This window comes from Myotis brandtii, unplaced genomic scaffold (assembly GCF_000412655.1).
Source record: "Myotis brandtii unplaced genomic scaffold, ASM41265v1 scaffold708, whole genome shotgun sequence".
Classification (NCBI taxonomy): Eukaryota; Metazoa; Chordata; class Mammalia; order Chiroptera; family Vespertilionidae; genus Myotis; species Myotis brandtii.
In genome coordinates, this window is record NW_005370777.1 from 3757147 (window position 1) to 3779291 (window position 22145).

Consider the following 22145-nt stretch of genomic DNA (forward strand, 5'->3'; position numbering starts at 1 on the left):
GCTGCAGAGCTATGTTGTATCAACAGTTGTTCTTTAGACATAGTCCCACCTCTCTACTGTCACGGTCTGAGATGCAGGTGAATTAGAGTCCTGGCTGTTAGGCCGCTGAGAGCTGTCTGACCAATGGCTTATTCTGGCTGATTCTGTGGGGGTGGGACTTCCTCCTCCCTGCTGTCAGTTTCCACAGTTGTGATGAGGAAGCTGGGGTGACAGAGCCACGCCCTCCAAGCCACCCTCTCTCTCGCTCTGTTCTATGTCCAGCAGCCTCCTGCTCTGCCAAGTCCTCCAAACCTCCCACTCTCCGCCCACTTTCCTGCTCTGCTCTCTGCCGGTGAAGGTCCCGGGAGCCCATGTGGGGGTGGCTACGGCCTCGCCTCCCGGGGCCACCGAAGGTCCCAGGAGCCTGCGGGTGTGGCTTGGCGCAGCTGGCCTTGCCTCCCGGGGCCGGTGATGGTCCCGGGAGCTCGCAGCCGCTGTCGCCTCCCGGGGTGCTTGACACCTGCATATGCAAGTTAACCCGCCATCTTTGTCAGGTTAATTTGCATACTCCCGATTGGCTAGTGAGCGTAGCGGAGGGATGGTCAATTTACATGTTTCTCTTTTATTATATAGGATTATTAAAATTTAAATTTAGCTGTATAAATGATAGTACAGTATTTACTTTTTAAAAAGCAGACTTTCAGCATATTTTAATGATCTCACTAAATGTCATCCTTTGAACAGTTACTTTTTGCTGTGTTAATTTTTGACGCACCCCTTACAGTTTAATCCTTATGCACTTTATATAACAGTAATATCTATATTATTTTTATCTTATGGTCTTGAGTTCGTGGTCTACGTAACACACCTGCTTAAAACCAAACCTTAGCATTTTGTCATAGCCACCCCTGGACCAAAGTATATTTGATGTTTTAAGAGCGTGCTACTATTTATTCACTTAAGAAAGAATAAGAAAATAGTATTCCGCCAAAACCGGTTTGGCTCAGTGGATAGAGCGTCGGCCTGCAGACTGAAAGGTCCCAGGTTCGATTCCGGTCAAGGGCACATCCCCAGTGGGAGATGTGCAGGAGGCAGCTGATCGATGTTTCTCTCTCATCGATGTTTCTAACTCTCTATCTCTCTCCCTTCCTCTCTGTAAAAAATCAATAAAATATATTTTTTAAAAAAAATTATGAATTTAAGAACCTGAATTCCAGAGATATGTATAAGAAAGTAAACATGTTCTATCAGTTTGTGTGACCTTGGCAATTAGTCTTTTTTAAAAAAATCATTTAAGATCATATGTAAATAGGTTGTAAAAATCATACATAAAATAAAGGTTGTTAAGAATCAGGCTTTTATGTACTAGGTGTTGTTTGCCACATTTTCCATATTAAAGTTAAACTCCATTTGTATTTGGAAAGTGTTGTCTGTTATAGTTTTACTTTATTATTTTGCATAGTTGTTAATAGAAAACAAGGACTTAATATCTCTGAGGCATATACAAGATAGTACATTGATGGATGGATTATGATGGTTCCAAAACTTCATTTTTAGTTAGGTTTTTTTGGAAACATTATATTTAGGTCTTACAAGAGTGCAAAAAGAAGCAATTTTTCATTAATTCAATGATACTTCCTCTGACCAAAGTTTTTATTAGTTAATCAAAATTGAATTAAGTACTGTTGAACATGCAGTTTTCCTTGTGTCTTTTTAACTTTATATATATCATTGTAAAAAAAAAAGTATAAAAACAGTTCCTTTGAGGTGCCTCTGCTACTTTTGGTCATTCAACTTTGGGCAGTTTATCCTATTCAAAGTTTGGTGAGTGATGTTAAAAATCTGCTTGTCAGATTTTATTCAACACCTCCAGAAGAAATTGCATATTTGAACCTCCAGAATTTGACTAAAACATACTATTTAATGTAATCGATACACTTTTTACTGCTGAGATTACATATAAAAGAACATTATGTCCTTTTACTGTCTATTTATTTAAGGATATTAGCACCACTCTAAGAAGCTTGTCTTTTTTTACATTATTGTTGTCTTTTTCATTATCTATAAAGGGTACTAGAAAATAATTTTAAGAAAATTCTTATTTTCTTCTGCTTAACTTTTTTCCTATTTTTGCTCTCTCAATACCTAAATTTCCATCTCTCTCTATTTTTTCCTAGATCTTTTGTGTTAGGACTTTTTGTCTTGTTTTTTAGTTTTTAAATATTGAATTTCCATTACATATTTCAGTGCATTCCATTTATCTCATTTTTTGATTCCATACAAAATAGACAAACAAGTTCAAGGTTTAAAAGCAATGAGTTTGAAAACTCACTTTTTAAAGCCTTTTTTTCCCCCGCCAGATTTGAACTTAAATTGTTTATTCTCTGTCAGCCATTTCCTGATCCATAATAGGTTGTAACTTGCAGTTGTCTTTTTCATTATATTTTGGTTGGTAAAACTGAGACAAATAGTATTTTGTTGGCATTCCTAAGGAACACAAAGATTAGCGAAGGAAAATATATAGAAAAATTATTTTGTAGTTTTGTTTAAAAAATCGTGTTTTTATAAAATTCTTTGGTAACTTAAAATCTCAGTCTTAAAATAGTAAAATGTTAACTAATCTGTATAAATTTTAATTGTGAACTTTGATGTTTTTGAACCTTTGAATATTCTAAAAATCAGGTATGTGGCAAAACTTGACAGATGTTCAACAGTTTAATTATAATCAATTTTTTTTCTATTCCAAGACACTCTTTAGAGCAGGAGAATTTCAGAAATTGAGGAAGAGATTAATTGAAATTTTAAGAATACTAAATATATGATTGTTTGCTTTCAGTCAGAAATTGGGTTTGGGAAAATGGAAACCTACATCAAATTGGAGAAGCTTGGAGAGGTAAGTAAACACTTACTTTTAAAATGTAAGACTTTTTTTTATAACCTAAACTTCTCTATTAGTCTATAGTTTTTTTCCAACCTGGAAAAAAAAATGTAAGCATTATTGTGTAAAAGTTCATATCTCATTCTGAAAAGACGGTTAGAAAGAAAAAATCCTTAAATTCTTAAAATTACCCTATTAGTTTGAGAAAAAAATAGTATTTTCTACCGCCTTGTAATCTTTATTGAAGCACAAAATATTGAGCTTCCTTGGTAGCAATTTGTTAGTTAGGTATCAATTTGTTAGTTAGCTCCCTGACAATCTGCTACCTGTACTGTCATACGGGTATTACATGAGTTCAAACCTGTGAAAAATCAAAATACTATCTTAAAGATACTTGTCACAGAAAGAAATTCTTGGCTAATAAGACCTGGGTTTTCTTGAACTTGCTGCTATTGCTACTACTAACTTTGAAATGGTCTCCCTCCCAGAGTGAGAGTAGGTAAAGAAAATAAGAATTAGTTAACAGGGAATTCTTGAGAGAGTTTGGAGAGCTATCCTGGCAATGATAGAAGAAATCTCCTGTAGAATACAATTGTGGTTGTTTTTTTTATCTTTATTGTTGAAAGTATTACATATGTTCCCTTCTAGCCTGCCCCCACTCCCAAACTCTATTTGTTTTTTTAAAGGAGAGTTAATGTTTAAAAATTCTGAAAACCAGTAAGATTTTGCCCTGACCGGTTTGGCTCGGTGGATAGAGCATCGGCCTGCAGACTCAAGGGTCCCAGGTTCGATTCTGGTCAAGGGCATGTACCTTGGTTGCTGGCAACATACCCAGTAGGGAGTGTGCAGGAGGCAGCTGATCGATGTTTCTCTCTCATCGATGTTTCTAACTCTCTATCCCTCTCCCTTCCTCTCTGTAAAAAATCAATAAAATATATTTTTTTAAAAAACAGTAAGATTTTTATAATTTAACAATATGTTAGTTAGAATTTCAATTTTCAGTTAATATGTTCAGTTTCCTCAGTCTCCACATACTATTGCAGGTAAAGTGCCTTCGATTCTAAAGCTACTGATCTCCAATTATTAATCTGATGCAAGGTATAAAAAGTAAATTAGATATTCTTACATTTCATAATTTTAGGGCACCCTGGTTGTAAGTATGGAATCTGTGCATATGGAACTGAATGTCCTTTTAGGTATAGGAAAGCCAAGGCTAATCATTGTGGAGTTTTCCTTGCAAGGTAGAATTTAACATATGCTTAGAACTTAGAAATGTGGTTAGTGCTCTTTATTTTGTAGGTGGTATAGATATACTCGTTGTGATCTTTTGCTGTGTCTTTCAAAAATATATTTTATAGGGTACATATGCTACAGTATATAAAGGGAGAAGTAAATTGACAGAGAATTTGGTGGCATTAAAAGAGATCCGATTGGAACACGAAGAAGGTGCACCCTGCACAGCGATAAGAGAAGGTATAATTTGATCTTTTGTGAGTAAAATGTATTATATCATAGACAAATATTTGACATTGGGAACTGTTATATAATGGCACATTGGGAAAAGCTATAAGTTAGTATAGGCAGAATGTAAATATATTTCTATCATGGTACCATTTTTTTAAAAATGAGAGATATCCAGAAAATGGTTTGAGGCACTGATGAGCAATTTGGAGGAAAAAGGTACCTTGTACTTTATATGTAATTAATCCTAGAAGTCTCAATAAGCTAACATTTGAGGGAAACAACAGAAGATAATAAGCAGAGTATTATTATATTAGAGACAACTTTAAGTATTAAAAATATCAAACACAGGATCATAAAAGAAAAGAAAAAAATTGACTCTATTAGAATTTCTACTTCAAATCCCCTTGGTGAATTAATGTTTTAAACTTAAGAGATTATTAAATATAATCAATTTATGTTAAACGTACTTCAGGTTATTATAAAGACAGGCTACCATAGACCAATAATTAACTTTCTTTTCTGTTTTGCAGTTTCACTGTTAAAGGATCTAAAACATGCAAATATAGTTACCTTACATGACATTGTTCACACAGATAAATCTTTGACTCTGGTGTTTGAGTATCTGGTAAGCATTTAATTAAAATTCAGTATTTACTTTTGCTTTTTTGTTGGATATTTTTTGAGGATATTTTTTCCATTGATTTTTTAGAGCGAGCATAAGGGAGGGTGGGAGGTGGAGAGAGAGAGAGAAACATTGATTTGAGAGAAATATATCAATTGGTTTCTCCTGCATGCTCCCTGACCGAGCCTGGGATAAACCTGCAATTCTTCAGTGCGCAGATTGACACTCTAACTACTGAGCAACACTGGGCAGGGCTACTTTTGCTTTAATAAAACATAGTAAATTGGATTTTCTAACAGGCCCAGAGACATTTTTGCTTAGTTATTGGTATTTAATTAAATTATGTGGTACATTCAATATCTTTCCTTGGTATCACATAGTAAAGTGCTGTATTTTTTCAGGATAAAGACTTAAAACAGTACATGGATGATTGTGGAAACATCATGAGTATGCACAATGTGAAGGTATGTTTTAATGTGTAATTTTAAATTTTGTTTAAAGCAGAGACTAACCCTAAGCATAAACAAACTACATTACTTAATGAAATATACTAACTTGATAACTATTCTGCTTCAGAATGATCTGTTTGGCATTTTAAAGAGGCTATTGTCCTCTAAATAATTTACTCAGAACTTTTATTAACTATACTACACTACTTCTTAAGATCAGACTTTTTTGTAGAACCAGCTTTCTTTTAAAAATCTTAAAAACCACTTTGGACATTTATTTTCACATCATAACACTGATTCTCTTAGATACAGAGTATATTTACACATGTAATCTGCTTTAAAAACAAAATAAAACCAAAAGCCTATTATATAAAAATCCAAATATTTAAAATAAATACAAATGATTAGTTCATTCTGTGAAAGCCCTTCTTTAAATGGCAAACTTCCCTAATATATTTAAAATGGTACTTAATTATGGAATACAACTAATATTCAAGTTACTAATCTAGTGAGTAAGGCCAGGAACATGCACAAGTATTATGAATAGTAGGCTGGAAATACCACTCTATTGTCAGGAGGAAAAGAGATAATTGTTATGTTTTCTTACCTGTATATCTAAAGATGCAAGTAATGCCAGAAAAGTTTGGCATAATAATCACTGTCAGCTGAAACCCAAAAGTAAGGGAAAAGTAAAATCAAGTAAAAACATTTGATACAGTTGTGTTCTTACAGTAGGTTTCTTTGACCAAAGTGGTATGCTCCAAATTTAGCAAAGATTTACTTATCCAAACTTAGTGGGCAATTTGTGAGAAACTATTCTGGAAATAGGCTGTCTTGGCTGTGGGTTTGAGACAGTTCCAATTCTGTAGATACTAACTTTAAACTTACATTTTTTTAAAAATTGTAATTTTGATAGATATAAAGGAGAATCAGTTTCTTCTACTAAAGGACAATTCAGAATATATTGGATACCACATTGCTAAGAATTTTAGAATAGGGCTTTAAGTGTCTTTCCATATACATTCTCTGAGAATTATTTTCATCATATTTTACATTTTATTTGGCAAGTTGTTGTAAATCTCATTTACATATATTTCGCTTTGTGGTTTTTATTTGTTTTTTTTCCTGCTTTCATATTAGCAATAATTTGGAAAGAAAATAAGTCCTTAGTTATAATTTGACAAAGATTTGAGAAGTTTATGTCTTTTAATGCATGTCTGGCTTAAAGTATTTTGTTTATTTGTTTAAATAGCAAATTTAACTCTCTACTTTTATTTTTCCAAAGTTAAAAAGTAACAGGAATATATGGAAAGAGTAATTTTAAACAAACAAAAAAACCCATAAATATGTAGTATAGAAACTCTGCTACTTAGAATTTCTTTAAGCCTATTGTTTACCTGCTTTGGCTTATTCTCAGAGTTCTAATGTAGCAATTCTCAATCCGTGTACCACAAGAATTGTTAAAACATGCAATACCTGACTATTTAGTTAGGGGCACTGATCTCTTTTCCCTTAGGTTATCAAATAAAAAATTGACAATAGGCAACACAACAATCTCCATTTGGTGTGAATGAATCAAAATTTTTTGTCAGATCAGCCCAAAATATAATATATCTTTTGGTGTGCCTCAGAATTTTAGTAATTTATGTGTGCCATGAGATGAAAAAGGTTGAAAATCACTGTTCTAATGCTTTATTTTTCACCTCGAAGTAAACAAAGGATACACTCTTCAGTCCTCTACTTCAGGCTCTATTTTGTTAATCCCAAAGAGTCAAAAAACCCTCTGTGTTTCATATCCCTTTTTCCACCAAAATCAACACAAAAAGTCTACATTAGCCTTAGGAATTGCTTCTTTCAAAGATTTATTTAGAGCTCTATAGTGCTAATTCCCTGTTCTGAATCATAGCAGATTTTGAAGGCTGAGTAGGAGGTGCTGAAAGTAAAATACCCAGGAGGTAGGTGATAGAAGCTGGTTTAGGTTATTTTTATAGCACATAATTTGCCAGAGCTGTGTGAGGCACTATTCTGTTTGACATCTCAGAGTTTTCATAAAACGACCAATTCCAGTACCTTTAAAAGACATTGTCCCAGGTCAGGTTTTCTTTTTTTGGCAGGGTGGGTGGTGAGGATAGAGTTTGGTTGGTTGTTTTGCCAGAATTTCATAATCAAACTGTAAGCCTTGGTAGGCCTATAAGTTTATGAGGATATGTGTTGTTGTTTTTTTAATTTTATATATTTTTTTTAATGATTTAGAAACAGGAAGAGAGAGAGGGAGAGAGAGAGAGAGAGAGAGATGTTTGAGAAAGAGACATTGACTGCTTCCTGCTTACTCCCAAAACCATTGATTGCTTCCTGCTTACTCCCAAAACGGAGATCTAACCCACAACCTAAGTATGTGCCCTGACTGGGAATCGAACCTGTCACCTTTTGGTGTATTGGTTGACTCTCCAACCAACTGACCACACTGGCAGGCAGGGCAAGGATATGTTTATTTTAAACTGGAGGCCCAGTGCATAAAATTCATGCACTGGGGCGGGGAGGGGAGGAGAGTCCTCAACCCGGTATGCACCCTCTCGCAGTCCAGGACCCCTCGCTCCTTACCGTAAGGCTCGCTGCTCCTTAGCGCTTCAGAGGAGGCGGGAGAGGCTCCTGTCACAGCCAGCCATGAGCCCAGCTTCTGGCTAAGTGGCGCTGCCCTGTGGGAGTGCACTGACCACCAGGGGGCAGCTCCTGCATTGAGTGTCTGCCCCCTGGTGGTCCATGTGCATCATAGCGACTGGTCATTCCGCTGTTTGGTCAATGTGCATATTAGGCTTTTATTATATAGGATCATTTTCTATAATAAGCAAACTATTACTTCTAATACAAAGTTTCATTTCACTTTATGAAACTGCTATTTTTATTTATTGCATAGATACTATCAGACTAAAAAAATAGATTGATGTTTCAAATAGAAAACAACTATATAAGGAAAAGGTTTTGTACTTAGGGTATGATTCCTTTTTATTTTTTTGCTATTCTAAGCCAGTTGCTTTTCTCTTTACCATAACTTACACTTACACCAAAGTCTGTCTCATTATCTGTAAGACTAATTTCTATTTATTTGTTTCTGTAGCTGTTTTTATACCAAATTCTACGTGGTTTGGCATATTGCCACAGAAGGAAAGTGTTGCACCGAGACTTGAAACCACAGAACCTCCTCATTAATGAAAAAGGAGAACTAAAGCTAGCCGATTTTGGTACGGAATGTATGAGATATTTATAAATAGTTCTAGGTGGTTAGAACAACCGTTGACACTGTAATTGTTTTTATATGAGTGTGGAAATTTTCTGTATAAGAAATTCTGAATAAGATATTTGACAAAAACTTTGGTAGGTGAGTTATGTTAGTAAATGCTAAAAGGCACCATTCTCAAGTGTGATCCCTAGACCCCGAAGGCCCTTTCAGGAGGTCTCCAAAAGTCTAATATGTTATCAAATTTATACTGAATGTTATTTGCCTTTTTCACTGTATTAATATTTGTATTGATGATCCAAAAGCAATAAGGGGTAATGTTACTAGTGCCTTGGTATAAATCAAGGCAGTGACACCAAACTGTACTTACCTGGTAGTAGTCATTGTATTCTTTTAGTAACAAATTAAAAATTCACTGTTATTAAGTGGTAAATTCTAGAAATTTCTATACTTTTACTTATTTAAACCTTTACCATTTGTTTGAAAGGTAGGTTGCTATTTGTATTTCCTTCCTTAAAAAGGAAATGGTCATGTGTTTAAACAAGAAAGTACAAGTTATTTGCATAGGCTTATATATATTACACAATCTCCTACACATGGTTTATTTTCCTCATAATGGTTATTACCCCCTCAGACTCTCTCCTCTTTTTGCCAAGCTGCATTCACTGTTCTTTATTCTATAATCCCAAAATGAATGGCAATGATAGAGAAATCCAGCTTGCCTATTAGAAATTCCATACAGGAATGGCAAGGGCCATCAAAAATTTACTTTTGGGAGTTCAAGGTTGGTGGGAAGAATACTATCAGTGCTTGAAATTTTGCTTCTAACTTCTACACAGCAAGCCAAGTAAATCTTATCTTCCACAAGCCAACAAGAAATTCTGATTTTTCCATAAGATAATATAATCAATTTTGTGTTTTGCTTTTAGTTATATATTATTGGTTGCATTAGTAATGCATATGTGTTGCACTGAAACTTGAAACCACAGACCTCCTCGTTAATGAAAAAGGAAAACCAATATTTTTTTTACTGGTTGCAAGTAGGGGAGGGTCAGGTAACTTTGAGTATTTTACTGTAAATTGTTTTTTATCCCTGTGAAAATTCTACTCTTTTTGCTGTAATTGGTGAAATTCAGGTTTAGTAAGTACTACTATAGACATTTTCATCTCTAATAGAAAATGGCTTATATAATAATACTGTATCACATGTAAGTACTTTGGTTTGGAAGAGATTATTATTTAATTTCATGCCAATGCTGAAATTCAGATTGTGAACCAGGACCCTGTGTGAACAAGCACCCTAGTTCAGAATTCTCTCAGGAGTAGGAGAGTAAGGTACTGAGGAAACTGTAACTGGCAGTTGTTTTGATGCCATAGGTTATAGAATAAGTCAACTTGTGGCCCTGTCCTTTGCCCCCATATAACCACTATTCATATCAGGAAGAGCGATCAAAAAGCTGCTCTCATCTTGCTAATTACCAAAATTGGTAGGAAAATAATTTGTTGAATTTATTTTTCCAAGTTAGGACGGTAGAATAAAACTTGTAATTAAATGAAATATTATCAACATTGTTCTAGTTACACCCTTTAGCCATCAAACAAAAATAGTATGAATGCTACCTATTATTTTAAATTCTGGTTTCATTGGAGTGACTTAATCCAGTTTATTAAAATATTATCATTTTATGACATTTAAAAGATGTAATATTTTAATCAGATATGTTATATATAACAGAAATCGCAGCCTGAAAAAGTAATTATTCCTTGTTTGAAATAAACTATATATTAAAATAAATTTATATTTCTTCAGACATCTTTTAAAGTTGCTTCTTCAGAATTTTGAGGCTTGGAGGTAGTAAAAATAACTCTCTTATGCCAGTGGCTCAAGAGGGAAAATTGTGAACTCACCCTTACTTCTAGATAATCAGTGAATTCCATATTAAATTGGCAAAGGAATGGTATGTGTTTTATATCATTTACAACAATTAATAATACCCTTTAAAGGCAGTGAGGTTTGTCTTATTTTAAAATTATCCATATAACGTAAAATTTAAAAAGAGTACAGAAAAGCAGTGTAATTTATTCTAAGGAACTTTCTCTAAATAGATTTTTGCAAGAAAATTGTCAATAAAACTCTACAGAATGGTGTCAGATGGGTACTAGACTTATCAGGGTGATCACTTCGTAAGTTATATAAATATCTAATCAGTATGTTGTACACATGAAGCTAATATATTGTTTGTCAACTGTAATTGAAAAGTAAAAAAATATATATTTAAAAAGTAGGTTTAGAGATTAAAAAAAGGTTTGGGACCAATAGCTTCTCTTTTTTTTTTTTTGGATAAAAATTGGTGTAGCAAATTAAAGTTGGAATCAGGTTAAAAGGTGACAAAAGACTATAGCTGTAAGAAATAAAATTGTTCATCTCAATGTCATTGGTCCATTTTGCATTAATTTAAGTTTAGCTAGGAAATAATTTTGGCATGATTCATGGATAACAGGAAAATATCTTAAGTTTAAATTAACCCAGACACTGTACCAGGTGCATTCATATGCATAAAAGTAAGCATAATACCTATTGTGGGATTACTATTACTTAGTTTAATTACGTAAGGATTTGCTGATCCCTTACACCAAGCACAGTTAAAAAAAAAATCATAAAACTAATTTTGTTAAGTTTTAAAAAGCTACAGAGTAGTCATCTCAGGCATCCTAGTGATTGGAGTCATGGTGAGGACATTGGCTGGGAAATTCATTACAGCTATTTCTTTTTTTCTTTCCCTTTGAAGGACTAGCCAGAGCCAAGTCAGTTCCCACAAAGACCTACTCAAATGAAGTTGTCACACTATGGTACCGGCCACCTGATGTGCTTCTCGGTTCCTCAGAGTACTCAACACAGATTGACATGTGGTAAATATATGTGGATGTTATTGCTATTTATAATTTTGAAAGAATGTAGCCATAAATACAGGGCATACTGATAGATATTTGACTTTTAAGGAGATATTAAAGAGCCATGAGATATAAGCAGTGACTACGATTTCTGGCACGTAAGAGCACCTAGGTTTAAATACCAATTCTGCCACTTATATCTGTATAATAACCTTATTCAGATTATAGACCTGTGCCTTAGTTTCCTCATTTAAGGAAATGGGAATAGTAACAATAATGACTTTAAATGACTGTTCTGTGCATAATATTAAGGCCAAATGAGCTAATACATATAAAGCACTTAGAAGAGTGTCTGGTACATAGTAATTTAAAACAAAATTATTGTTTTTATTGTCATTTAATAGTCACCAAAATCTACTTGCTTTAAGGTAATCTAAAAAGAATAAAATATTATAACCATCTTCCTCACACACCACTTTGATCATGACACCCCTTCATTCAAACACCTTTGCTCCTTCCCTATTCATTACCTTTAGAATAAGGTACAGTTCTTCACCCTGGTACTTAATAATGGTCTCTATAAAATGTCTCTAAGCTGCCTTTTCCAACTTACTTCAGAGGATCCCTATACACAGATGTTCCCTTTTAGCTAAATGGGCTACTCATTATATTTCAAACATAACCTGGGCTTTCCCACTTTTGCTGTGCTCACACCAGTCCATCCATCTGGAATGCCTGTTCTTTCTCTAATGGGCCTGTACCTAGGAACTTTCAAAACACAATTTTTCATAAATCCTTCTTGAATACAACCTAGCCTCCGGTGGCAATTTCTTCCTCTGAAATGCAGTTGCATTTCATTGCCTATACCCTTCATGTAGTGATAAATCATATACTTCCTTCTGTTGTCCTGGGTTGAACAATTATATAATTTTGTTTTGTATAACAGTTTTCTTTTTTTAAACTTATTTTCTAAATTGTGGTAAATAAAATTTACCATTTTAATCCATTTTAAATGTACAGTTCTCTGTGATTAAGGACATTCACATTGTTGTACAACCATTACCACCATCCATTTCCAGAATTTTTTTCATCTTGCAAAACTGAAACACTATACCCATTAACTCCCTATATCCTCCTCCCACTGTACCCATTAAACAGCTCCCTATATCCTCCTCCCTTCGGCCCCTGGCAACCATCATTCCACTTTCTGTCTCTGAATTTGACTTTTCTAAGTACTTCATATCAATGGAATTATGTAGTCTTTTTGTGACGGACCTATTTCACTTAGCATAAGTGTCTTCAAAATTCACCCACGTTGTAGATATTTGACTTTTAAGACTGAATAATCATTGCATAGGTGTGCAACATTTTATTTATCCATTCATCTGTCAGTGGACACGGGCATTGTTTTCTCCTTTTGGCTATTGTGAATAATGTTGCTATGGATATGGGTGTACAAATACCTCTTTGAGGCTTGCTTTCGGTTCTTTTGGGTATATACTTAGGAGTGGAATTGCTGGATCATATGGTAATTCTATTTTAAAAGTTTCTGAGGAACTACCATATTTTTTCCATCATGGTACCATCATTTTCTTTCCATATAACATTTTAATATATAAAATTAAATGTTATATACAGTTCTAGATTGTGATTCCTTAAATGGGAAGGCTGTAGTCACACAAATTGTAGAAGAGAGTATCTATTCATTTAGCCTCCATCCATTTCTCTTCCTTCTCTTACACACACACATACTCAAACACTCTCTATCCTGCACCTACCTGTTCTATCTCTGCTTTCTGCATAAAAACATCTTGAATCATTTGCTTCTTCCTACCACTGCTACCCACTACCTAACACATAGTAAGCATTAAGTCACTCTTAGCTATTGTTACTGTTACTCTTCAAGGATCATGCAGAGGATAGCTGGATATTTGATGTGTGAAAAATGGATATAGCAATATGGAAATTGAGACAAATAGGATAAATGTTAATATCTCTGCAGGAGGTTTTCTAAAAGCAGACTATTACAAAATTCTCCTGAGAGGCCATCTTAAGAAAAAGATTTTTGTGTGTCATAATATGTAAGTGGGTTACTCATCATTTTTTATGATATATTTTAAAGGGGTGTTGGTTGCATTTTCTTTGAAATGGCTTCTGGAAGACCTCTGTTTCCAGGATCAACTGTGGAAGATGAACTGCACTTAATTTTCCGACTGCTAGGTAACAAGAAATCTTTTAAAGACTATTTAAAAATTTGATACTGAGACTAACATAAAGAGCTATTTGTTATATGAATTATAAATTAAATAATTATAAATACAAATCCTTCTAGGTAACGTTTTACTTACTGAATTCCACCTTTGTGGAAGAACAGAGAAGAGAAATATTGAAAATTGACCTTTACCGTATTACTAGGAAATATTTCTAGCTTAGGTGTCATTTAGGCATCATAATTTTTATGGCATCATTGCATATTCCTAAAAAAAGACCATATGTTTACTATTTTTGTCATTTCTGTTTCAGTTGAAAGTCAGATCATCTACTAAATATAAATTGTTCTTTAAAACACTTTCTTAGCTCTGCCTCGTTATACATATTTGCATATATATAAGTTTTTACATATTTATATAAATTTTTACATATTTATATGTATATAATTTTTTTTAACTTAGGGACTCCATCTCAGGAAACTTGGCCAGGTGTTTCTTCAAATGATGAGTTCAAGAACTACAACTTCCCAAAATATAAACCACAACCTCTAATTAACCATGCACCCAGGTATTTTTTTTATTTTCTCTAAGTAAAAGGGGGAATATGTACTTGATTCTTTTTACTCTCATGAAGCATTATTCACAGTAAGGATTCAATATTTAATACACATACACAATTCTTAAATATTTTAGTAACTAATTTAATTGAGCCTTCCTTCCTGTGTCAGATTAATTTTATAATTCAGTGACCAAGGATCACCAAATTATGTGACCACAGAATTGAGCTGTATACAAAGTGAACATAGAACGTATGTATTAGAATTCTAGAGTATATATAGATGTTCCCTTTACCAGAAAGAAGGCATTAATTCCTTATTCAATGCCATGATGAAATTTCTGCTTCGCTTTCTACAGAATCAGTCTCTACTTTTTTGTTTGTTTTGTTAATTCTCACCTAAGAGTATTTTTTCCATTGATTTTTAGAGAGAGTGGAAGGGAGAGGGAGAGACAGAGAAACAGCGATGTGAGAGAGGCACATCAATTAGTTGCCTCCTGCACACGCCCTGACCGGGGCTGGGAATCGAGCCTGCAACCAGGGAGTTTGTATGCTTTTGACCAGAATTGAGCCTGAGACCCTTCGGTCCGTGGGCCAATGCTCTAACCACTTACCACCCGGCTAGGGCTATATTTACTTTTTTTAAAACCTAAGATAGTGTTATAAGTAAAATCTTGACACTGACAAAAGGTGACTCAGCATTATTTTGGTCAAAGTTAATCACATAATAATTTGTATTTGAAGAATATAAACTCTGACCTCTCATATCCTCAATTTGGCCATTCAATTAGTTTCTTCTGAGACCTACCCCTAGACCCATCTGACTCCCAGTAAAATTTGACTTGCAGAATGTATTACATTTTAGTTAGTAACGCAGAATAATATCTGTGACTGTATTTTTTCATCTTTCCTTAAAAAAATATAAAAAGGGCACCAAGATACCAAATAAGGCCAATGTCTGTTTTACTCAAACGTTATTCACATTGCTCACAACATAACACACTTGATCTAGTTTAATTTATTCTGTGGCTATGGAAGAATAGCAATGCAGTTCTCATACCAAAAATATCTTTAAAGTGTTTATGTGAGTTGATGTTCTTATTGTTACTGTAGTAACTAATAACATTCTAAGTATTCCTGCTTAGGAAGAATCATATTATGTGCTGGACTTTGTGTATGTGTCTTTCCCAAGTAGCGTAAATCCTATTTTATGTATCTATTGCTTGCTATTGTAATATCCAGTGTAGAAGGTTAAAGCTCTTCTTTAAAGCAGATTCTCCATGATCTTAGCACTGAGTTTGTCTGTGTCCAAGAAGCTCTATGTATTTGTCAGAATGGCAAACTACAGAGGATTAAGAGTCTGGCAAATGTCTAGGCCACAGCATCCACAATACTCACTAGGAGCCCTCAGGTGGGAAAATATTCTTTATCCATAATTGTGCTTTCAATTTGCAAGTGAAAGGCAGCAAGAGAGAACTTGTGGTTTCTGATCAGGAGATTATCCCGTTAAGATAATCCCTAAATCCTCTACTCCCTATTATATTAAATTCATCGCTATAATTATGTCTTTATCAACTGTATCATTCATTGGTTTTGTAGCCCTGTAAATTAAGTTTTATGAAGTTATTGAGACATACTTAAATTGCACTTTATAGTTCCTAGTGCCCCATGCTCAGCAGACTACCTGTTTATCTTGACCACAGTGATACATAGTGGGATCACTTTTCTCCTTGTTTTCACCTATATAATAGGAAAATGATGCTTTTGTACTCTTGCCTTCAGTGGAACACTGAAAATTGATGCAATTTACTTAAGCTTTCCTGATAAATAGTGGTTACTTTGGTTTGAGACAGAATGGTGATTTTTAAAAATATTCTCTACTTTTGCCTTAGCCAGTTTGGCTCAGTGGGTAGAGCATCAGCACACGGACTGGAGGGTCCCAGGTTTGATTCCAGTCAAGGGCACATACCTTGGTTGCAGGCTTGATCACCAGCCCTGGTTGGGGCATGTGCTGGAGGCAACCATTCGATGTATGTCTCTCACATCGATGTTTCTCTCTGTCTGTCCCCCTCCCTTCCCCTCTCTCTAAAAATCAATGGAAAAATATCCGTGGGTGAAGATTAACAAAACCAGAGAAAATTCTATAGTTTTTAATAATCTAATTTGTTTTTGAATATTGGAAATTTGAATTTGCGCCCGGTTATTTATGGTTTCTTCTTAAATAAGTGGTGAGATTAGTCTTTTGAGGATAAGACAGCTTTGGTCTATTTGAAAGAACAAGAGTGGCTATTTTAGAGCACTAGGTTTCACAGATTAAAACATTTGGAAAGTAGTTTTGTTTGAAAAGTTGCTATACGCTAAGATAAAAGAATAAACTGCCACTTGTTTTTTGCTGTTTCTAGGTTAGACTCTGAAGGAATCGAATTGATAACAAAATTTCTTCAGGTAAGTTACATGTTATGTTGTAATTGTTAAATGGCTCAACTTCTCTGAGACTCAGTTTCTTCATCTGTAGAATGGGATCAATAATACCTCCTTCAAAAATTTGTCATGACAATTAAATAATATTATTGTAGTATCTAGCATGCTTAAGGTATATGCTAAAGTAAAAATATTATGGTCTCTCATAATGTGTTTGGTGAGTCTCTCATTGTGACCTTGAATAGTCTGAGGCAGTTAGCTGCTGTCATCTATCAACTATGTCACGGCCATGTTCTCTGCAATTCGTGTTTTCTTATGTTCTCTTTGTCTTCCTTATACTTAATTTCTGTACAAGGTGCTGCACCTCCACATAGCATTCATATCATCATTCAAAGCAGGGAGAAGAGAGAGTATGATGCTTGCGTCAGCCACATTAGCCCTTTTGTGTTTGAAAAGTCAAAGCTTTTCCAGAAATCCCTGTAAGGTTTTTTTCAAAACTAACTCTTGTTGGCCAGAACATTAATTGTAAGAGAGTCTGGGAATTGAGGAGCAGAATTATCATAATTAGCCCAAACTAGGACAGTCATGATTCATGATCCATCTGTTGGAGTTGAAGCAATGGACACCTGAAATAAATCTAGGTTATCTATCAAGGGAAAGGGGGAAATGGGTATTGAATAGGTAATTTAATAATGTCTGTCATAGAGATATATTTTCAATGATCCTTTGGTGTTCATGAAGAAAAGTAACACCAAAATTCAAGTATTTTAATTTTTCATCTCTTCAAACAATACGGGGAATCTAAATTTTTAGGTAAGCTCCAACTTTACCTTAGAAATTTGGGGCTGAGATATAGTCACTAATAACTCAAATTAGAGCATATCTGAGGCACCTCCAAATTGATTCTTTGAAAATAGTGATTGTATCAAGTAATCAAAGTAAAGTAGTGTTAACTTCCCTCCAGTAACAGTATTTAGAGAAAAAGTTAATGAAGCAATTCTTTGCTTTTTCACAGTATGAATCTAAGAAAAGAGTTCCAGCAGAAGAAGCCATGAAACATGTGTACTTTCGAAGTCTGGGACCAAGGATACATGCCTTACCTGAAAGTAAGAGAAATTTTAGTGTTCTCCTCCTTCCCCCACACCTTCTTTCTTTTCGTTTGTCCAGGGTAGGAGACTGAGGTGAATTAGGGGATTAGGAAGAGATTGCTGTTGGTTTTTTTGTTTTGTTTTTATTTATCCTCACCCAAGGATATGTTTTTATTGATTTGAGAGAGAGAAACATCAATGTGAGAGAGAGACATTGATCAGTTGTCTTCTGTACAAGCCACAACTGAGGATCAAACCCGCATCCTGGGTACATGCCCTGACCGGGAATGGAACTTACAACCCTTTGGTGCACGGGATGATGCTCCAGCCAACTGAGTCACCCAGCCAGGGCAAGATTGCTGTTGGTTTTTAAGCCTAAAATTCTAGTCTTCTTGTAATTAGATCAGAATTTCTTTATGTATTGGTTGCCTGTGTTTTAATTTATTTAACACTGAGCACATTGCCACTATTCTGTAAGAAATCAATAGTACTTAGGCAAGAGTAATTAATCTTATTGGACTTAAGTTGGAAATGCCATCTGATGATAGACATTGTCATTAGTCCCAATCTGTATTGCTTTGGTTCAGAGTTGTTAAAAAAAAATGGATTTCAGGCAAAAAAACAACAACAATGAAACACAACCAAAACATAAGATTGTTTTCTTGTGAAAGTAGAGTTCCTTTTTAAGACATAAAGATGATTTTCCTTTACTATTGCCCTGACAGTAGTGAGCCTACTGTTAGTTACTAAACCAGCCCATTTCTTGTGCCTGAGGTAACTGCTTGATTCTACTCATAACATTCTTTTTTTTAATTACCTCAATATTTTACTTTAAAATTAAGTAAGGTGACTGGGAAATTAGAATATTTGGGAACTGAGCTTCTAAAATCTTATATTATTTCTCATTTACTAGACAATATTGATTCATCAAAGTTTGCTTATTGGAATCAAGACTTTCCACTTAGAATTTACAATATTGTTTTTAATGAAAGATTATCTCTCTGGCAGAGACTGAAAATGAGGAAGGTGAATTACAGGTGTTTTTAAGATGATACTTACATTTCATTATTAATATCAAATTTCATAGTTTAAGGTAGGCAGTTATGTACAAACCTAATCCTTGTTCTTATCTAAAAAAATCTGAAGACAGTTTGAGGACCTGATACCTTCATGCCATCATAGGAGGGAGGAAAAGGGCAGAGAGAGGAAAAGCAATACATTTTGATTAGGTCTCCCAACTCCAGTAGATCCTAGAAATATCAATGTATAGTCTCCTTAGAGAACTACATACTTGAAGCATGATTTAAAGCAGAAATGGGGGGTGGGGTCCTAAAGAGAGATTATTTTTTGGTTTTCTTAAAACATTGGGGCAAAAGGGAAAATATTTCAGCAGGGCTATAACCTTGTAAATGTAGTATAAATGTTTCATGTTGAATCAATATTCATTTTTAAACATTTGTCTATAGTTGGTTTATATTTGTTTTAATACTGTTAGACCTCACCTGATAATTCCTGTCTGTGTATTTTAGGTGTATCAATATTCAGTTTGAAAGAGATTCAGTTGCAAAAGGACCCAGGTTTTCGAAATTCTTCTTATCCAGAGACAGGTGTGTTTGTCATAAACCATTTCACGTGTCGATCATGAAATTATGCATGGAACCAACTTTTTGGTTTATAAGTTGATCAGTAAAATTATTGATGTAAAAACCAATGTACAGTGCATTCCACAACTGTGTATGTTTAGCATTGCATATTCTCAGTAATTCTTCAGAGAGAAATCTAACTCAGTCAAGTCAGGGATCCTGAAAGCTGCAGATGGCACAGAAACCTTTTACAAGTGGCCTGGCTTGATCATTGCACATGCCATCCTGGTACCTGAGGCAGAAGACACATCTTGTGCTTCCCTAGTCATCAGGTTCATCACTTCGAAGCATAGAAGCTGTAGACTGACCCCATCGACAAAGGGGTCATTTAAGACACAGTATTGATCACTCTTACCGTGGAAAATTAGCTTTGCTGGTGGGAACATTAGCATCCTAGAGTCACCAAATACTGTATGTGGGATAAAATTGAACCTCGAACTGCCTCATAAAATGACTTTATATTTTAGGACATGGGAAGAACAGAAGACAGAGCATGCTCTTTTAAGTCTGATAACATGGTTTCAAGCCCAGCCCCCAGCCTTTCTTATCAATCAAGGACTCAGATCTGAAGGCAATTATTTCTTTTGGTGGACTTGGAATCTCCGTTTGTCTACACTGTCCTCTTCACAGTGGAGTCTTTTTATTTCAGACCTACAGATTGTTTTTATATTTGTTGTCACAGTGTGACAATTTTTTTGTACAGTTGGTTTTAAGGTCTTCTCTGCCATTAGAGCCAGTAGGTTACAGCTATTGATGTAACTGTAGCTGCAATTTTTGTGCAGGACTGAAACACAGTGCATTATTTATTGCGGAATCATTGCTGCTAAATAACTACTGTCTGTTTATTTAACACAACAGTTGAATGCCTGAAGAAGTTGCAGTGGCTTTATTATGTGAATGCATCTGTTTCTCCTCATGAATTGTTTTACTGCTGCATTTTTGTTTGTTTTTAAAATTAAACTGCGGTGTTTTCTGGAATGTAAATTCAGCTTTGCTTAACAGTAAAATAAGTGAGCCATCTTGAACACTCTAAGTTCATGCTATATAATCTATATAATTTTTTTTATTGAACATTGGCAAATAGAGTAGCTAAGAAATTGATAAGCACGTTATGTTTAGGAAAACGCAATGCAGAAGTTGATTCAAGCAAGTGAACACCTGACATTTTGGGGATCTCACATTAGATACCAGAAAATTAAAGCACCAAAATTATTTATTTTTACCTTTCCTCATTTTAGAAATATTTACTGCATATTATTGGATATTTTTTACTAATACACTTATCTATTTTACATCGTGCTTTAATTTAGTTCAGACGAAACCATACAAGTCCAAACATGAGAGGTCTTATTTGTTTTAAATATAATTCTTTTATTAGAAAGGATGATATATCATTGAGGAACAATTTATTTCGTTTGGGGTTGTCTGTATGTGTGTATTTTAATAACATTCAATTGGAATCAGCTGAAAGCTGTAATATGTCTTTGAAATGAGCCATGATAAATACAAATGAGAGAAGAGAGAGCTTAGAGGATTGTTTTAAAGCATTTTAGATATTATCTGTTTACCAGATACAAAATTACAATTTTAATTATGCATCTCTTTGAACATCATAAACACACCTTGGTGTTAGTAATAATGTTTTAAGCATTTGTGTTAACTTTTAGGACTATTTGTTTAGTGCATCTTACAAACTACAAATCTTAATTGGTATATTTTGAGGTGGTCATGTAAATTTTTGGCTTATATATCATGAAAATAGTCATAACTTAATTTTCTTCCTGACATTCATTCACTGTAAAACATTCAGGGGTCCTACCATTTCTGTTCAGGAAATCTTGTAGTTTATTGTTATTTAACAGTATTAAGTGAATTTTTGTATATTTCATTTTAACTTTATTTGTGAATAGTGATTGTGGCATGCTTAGGGTGTTATTTTAATATTTCATGATAGTGAAATTTTAATTTTTTAAAAAAAATTTCTGGAAGAAACAGATTTATGTGTAATGGTGAATATTGGACCACTACTGCTTTTCACTTTTGTAAATAAGTTTTATGTTAAACCCTGTAGCCTAACAAACTGCTGTTATTTCTAACTGACAGACATGTATTAGAAGGTTATAAATATTATGTGAAATTCCTCCCTTTTGTTTTGAAATTTATAATAACAAAATATTCATGTTGTTAAGATGTGGTTTTGTTGTCACAGTTCTTTCTGGGGGAAAAAGGCTGTGGTGTAGGATGGGATCACTTTTTTTTATGGGACTCATTGATTCTTGCATATAAAATGTGAAGAAATATAACCCAGTAGTTATGTAAAATTATTCTTCCTAGGAAGTCTTAGGAATGTTTATTTTATTAAGGAATTTTGGTGGGATTTTTTGTTTGCATATTTGTTTTGTATTTTGGGGAGTTGTTGTGTGTTGTTTTTTTTTATACTTGAGTACCATTCAGATCCTAGAAACTCTTCAATGAAGAGAATTGAAATTCAGAAATTTTTTTGAAATTTTTATTGAATTTATTGGGGTGACATCCTATATAATAAAAGGGTAATATGCAAATAGACTGAACGGTAGAACAACTGAACAACCAACCAAAGCGTAATATGCTAATGATATGCTAAGGCTGCTCAACCTCTCACTATGACATGCACTGACCACCAGGGGGCAGACAGTCGACCAGTCGCTATGACATGTACTGACCATCGG

At 34.3% G+C, this 22145-nt stretch overlaps 1 protein-coding gene across 2 annotated transcripts in view; it reads left to right on the plus strand.

Moving 5' to 3' along the window:
- Positions 1-21627, plus strand: part of CDK17 (cyclin-dependent kinase 17) — a 65975-nt gene extending 44348 nt beyond the window's left edge. For both annotated transcript variants that reach the window (XM_005882359.2, XM_014530040.1), the window contains exons 6-17: positions 2816-2872; positions 4216-4330; positions 4852-4946; positions 5345-5407; positions 8508-8631; positions 11417-11537; positions 13642-13739; positions 14192-14297; positions 16688-16730; positions 17722-17812; positions 19324-19401; positions 19905-21627. In XM_005882359.2, coding sequence (XP_005882421.1) covers positions 2816-2872; positions 4216-4330; positions 4852-4946; positions 5345-5407; positions 8508-8631; positions 11417-11537; positions 13642-13739; positions 14192-14297; positions 16688-16730; positions 17722-17812; positions 19324-19401; positions 19905-19942 — 1029 coding nt within the window. In that variant the 3' untranslated portion in view covers positions 19943-21627. The remainder of the gene's footprint in view (positions 1-2815; positions 2873-4215; positions 4331-4851; positions 4947-5344; positions 5408-8507; positions 8632-11416; positions 11538-13641; positions 13740-14191; positions 14298-16687; positions 16731-17721; positions 17813-19323; positions 19402-19904) is intronic.
- The last annotated feature ends 518 nt before the right edge of the window (positions 21628-22145 follow it).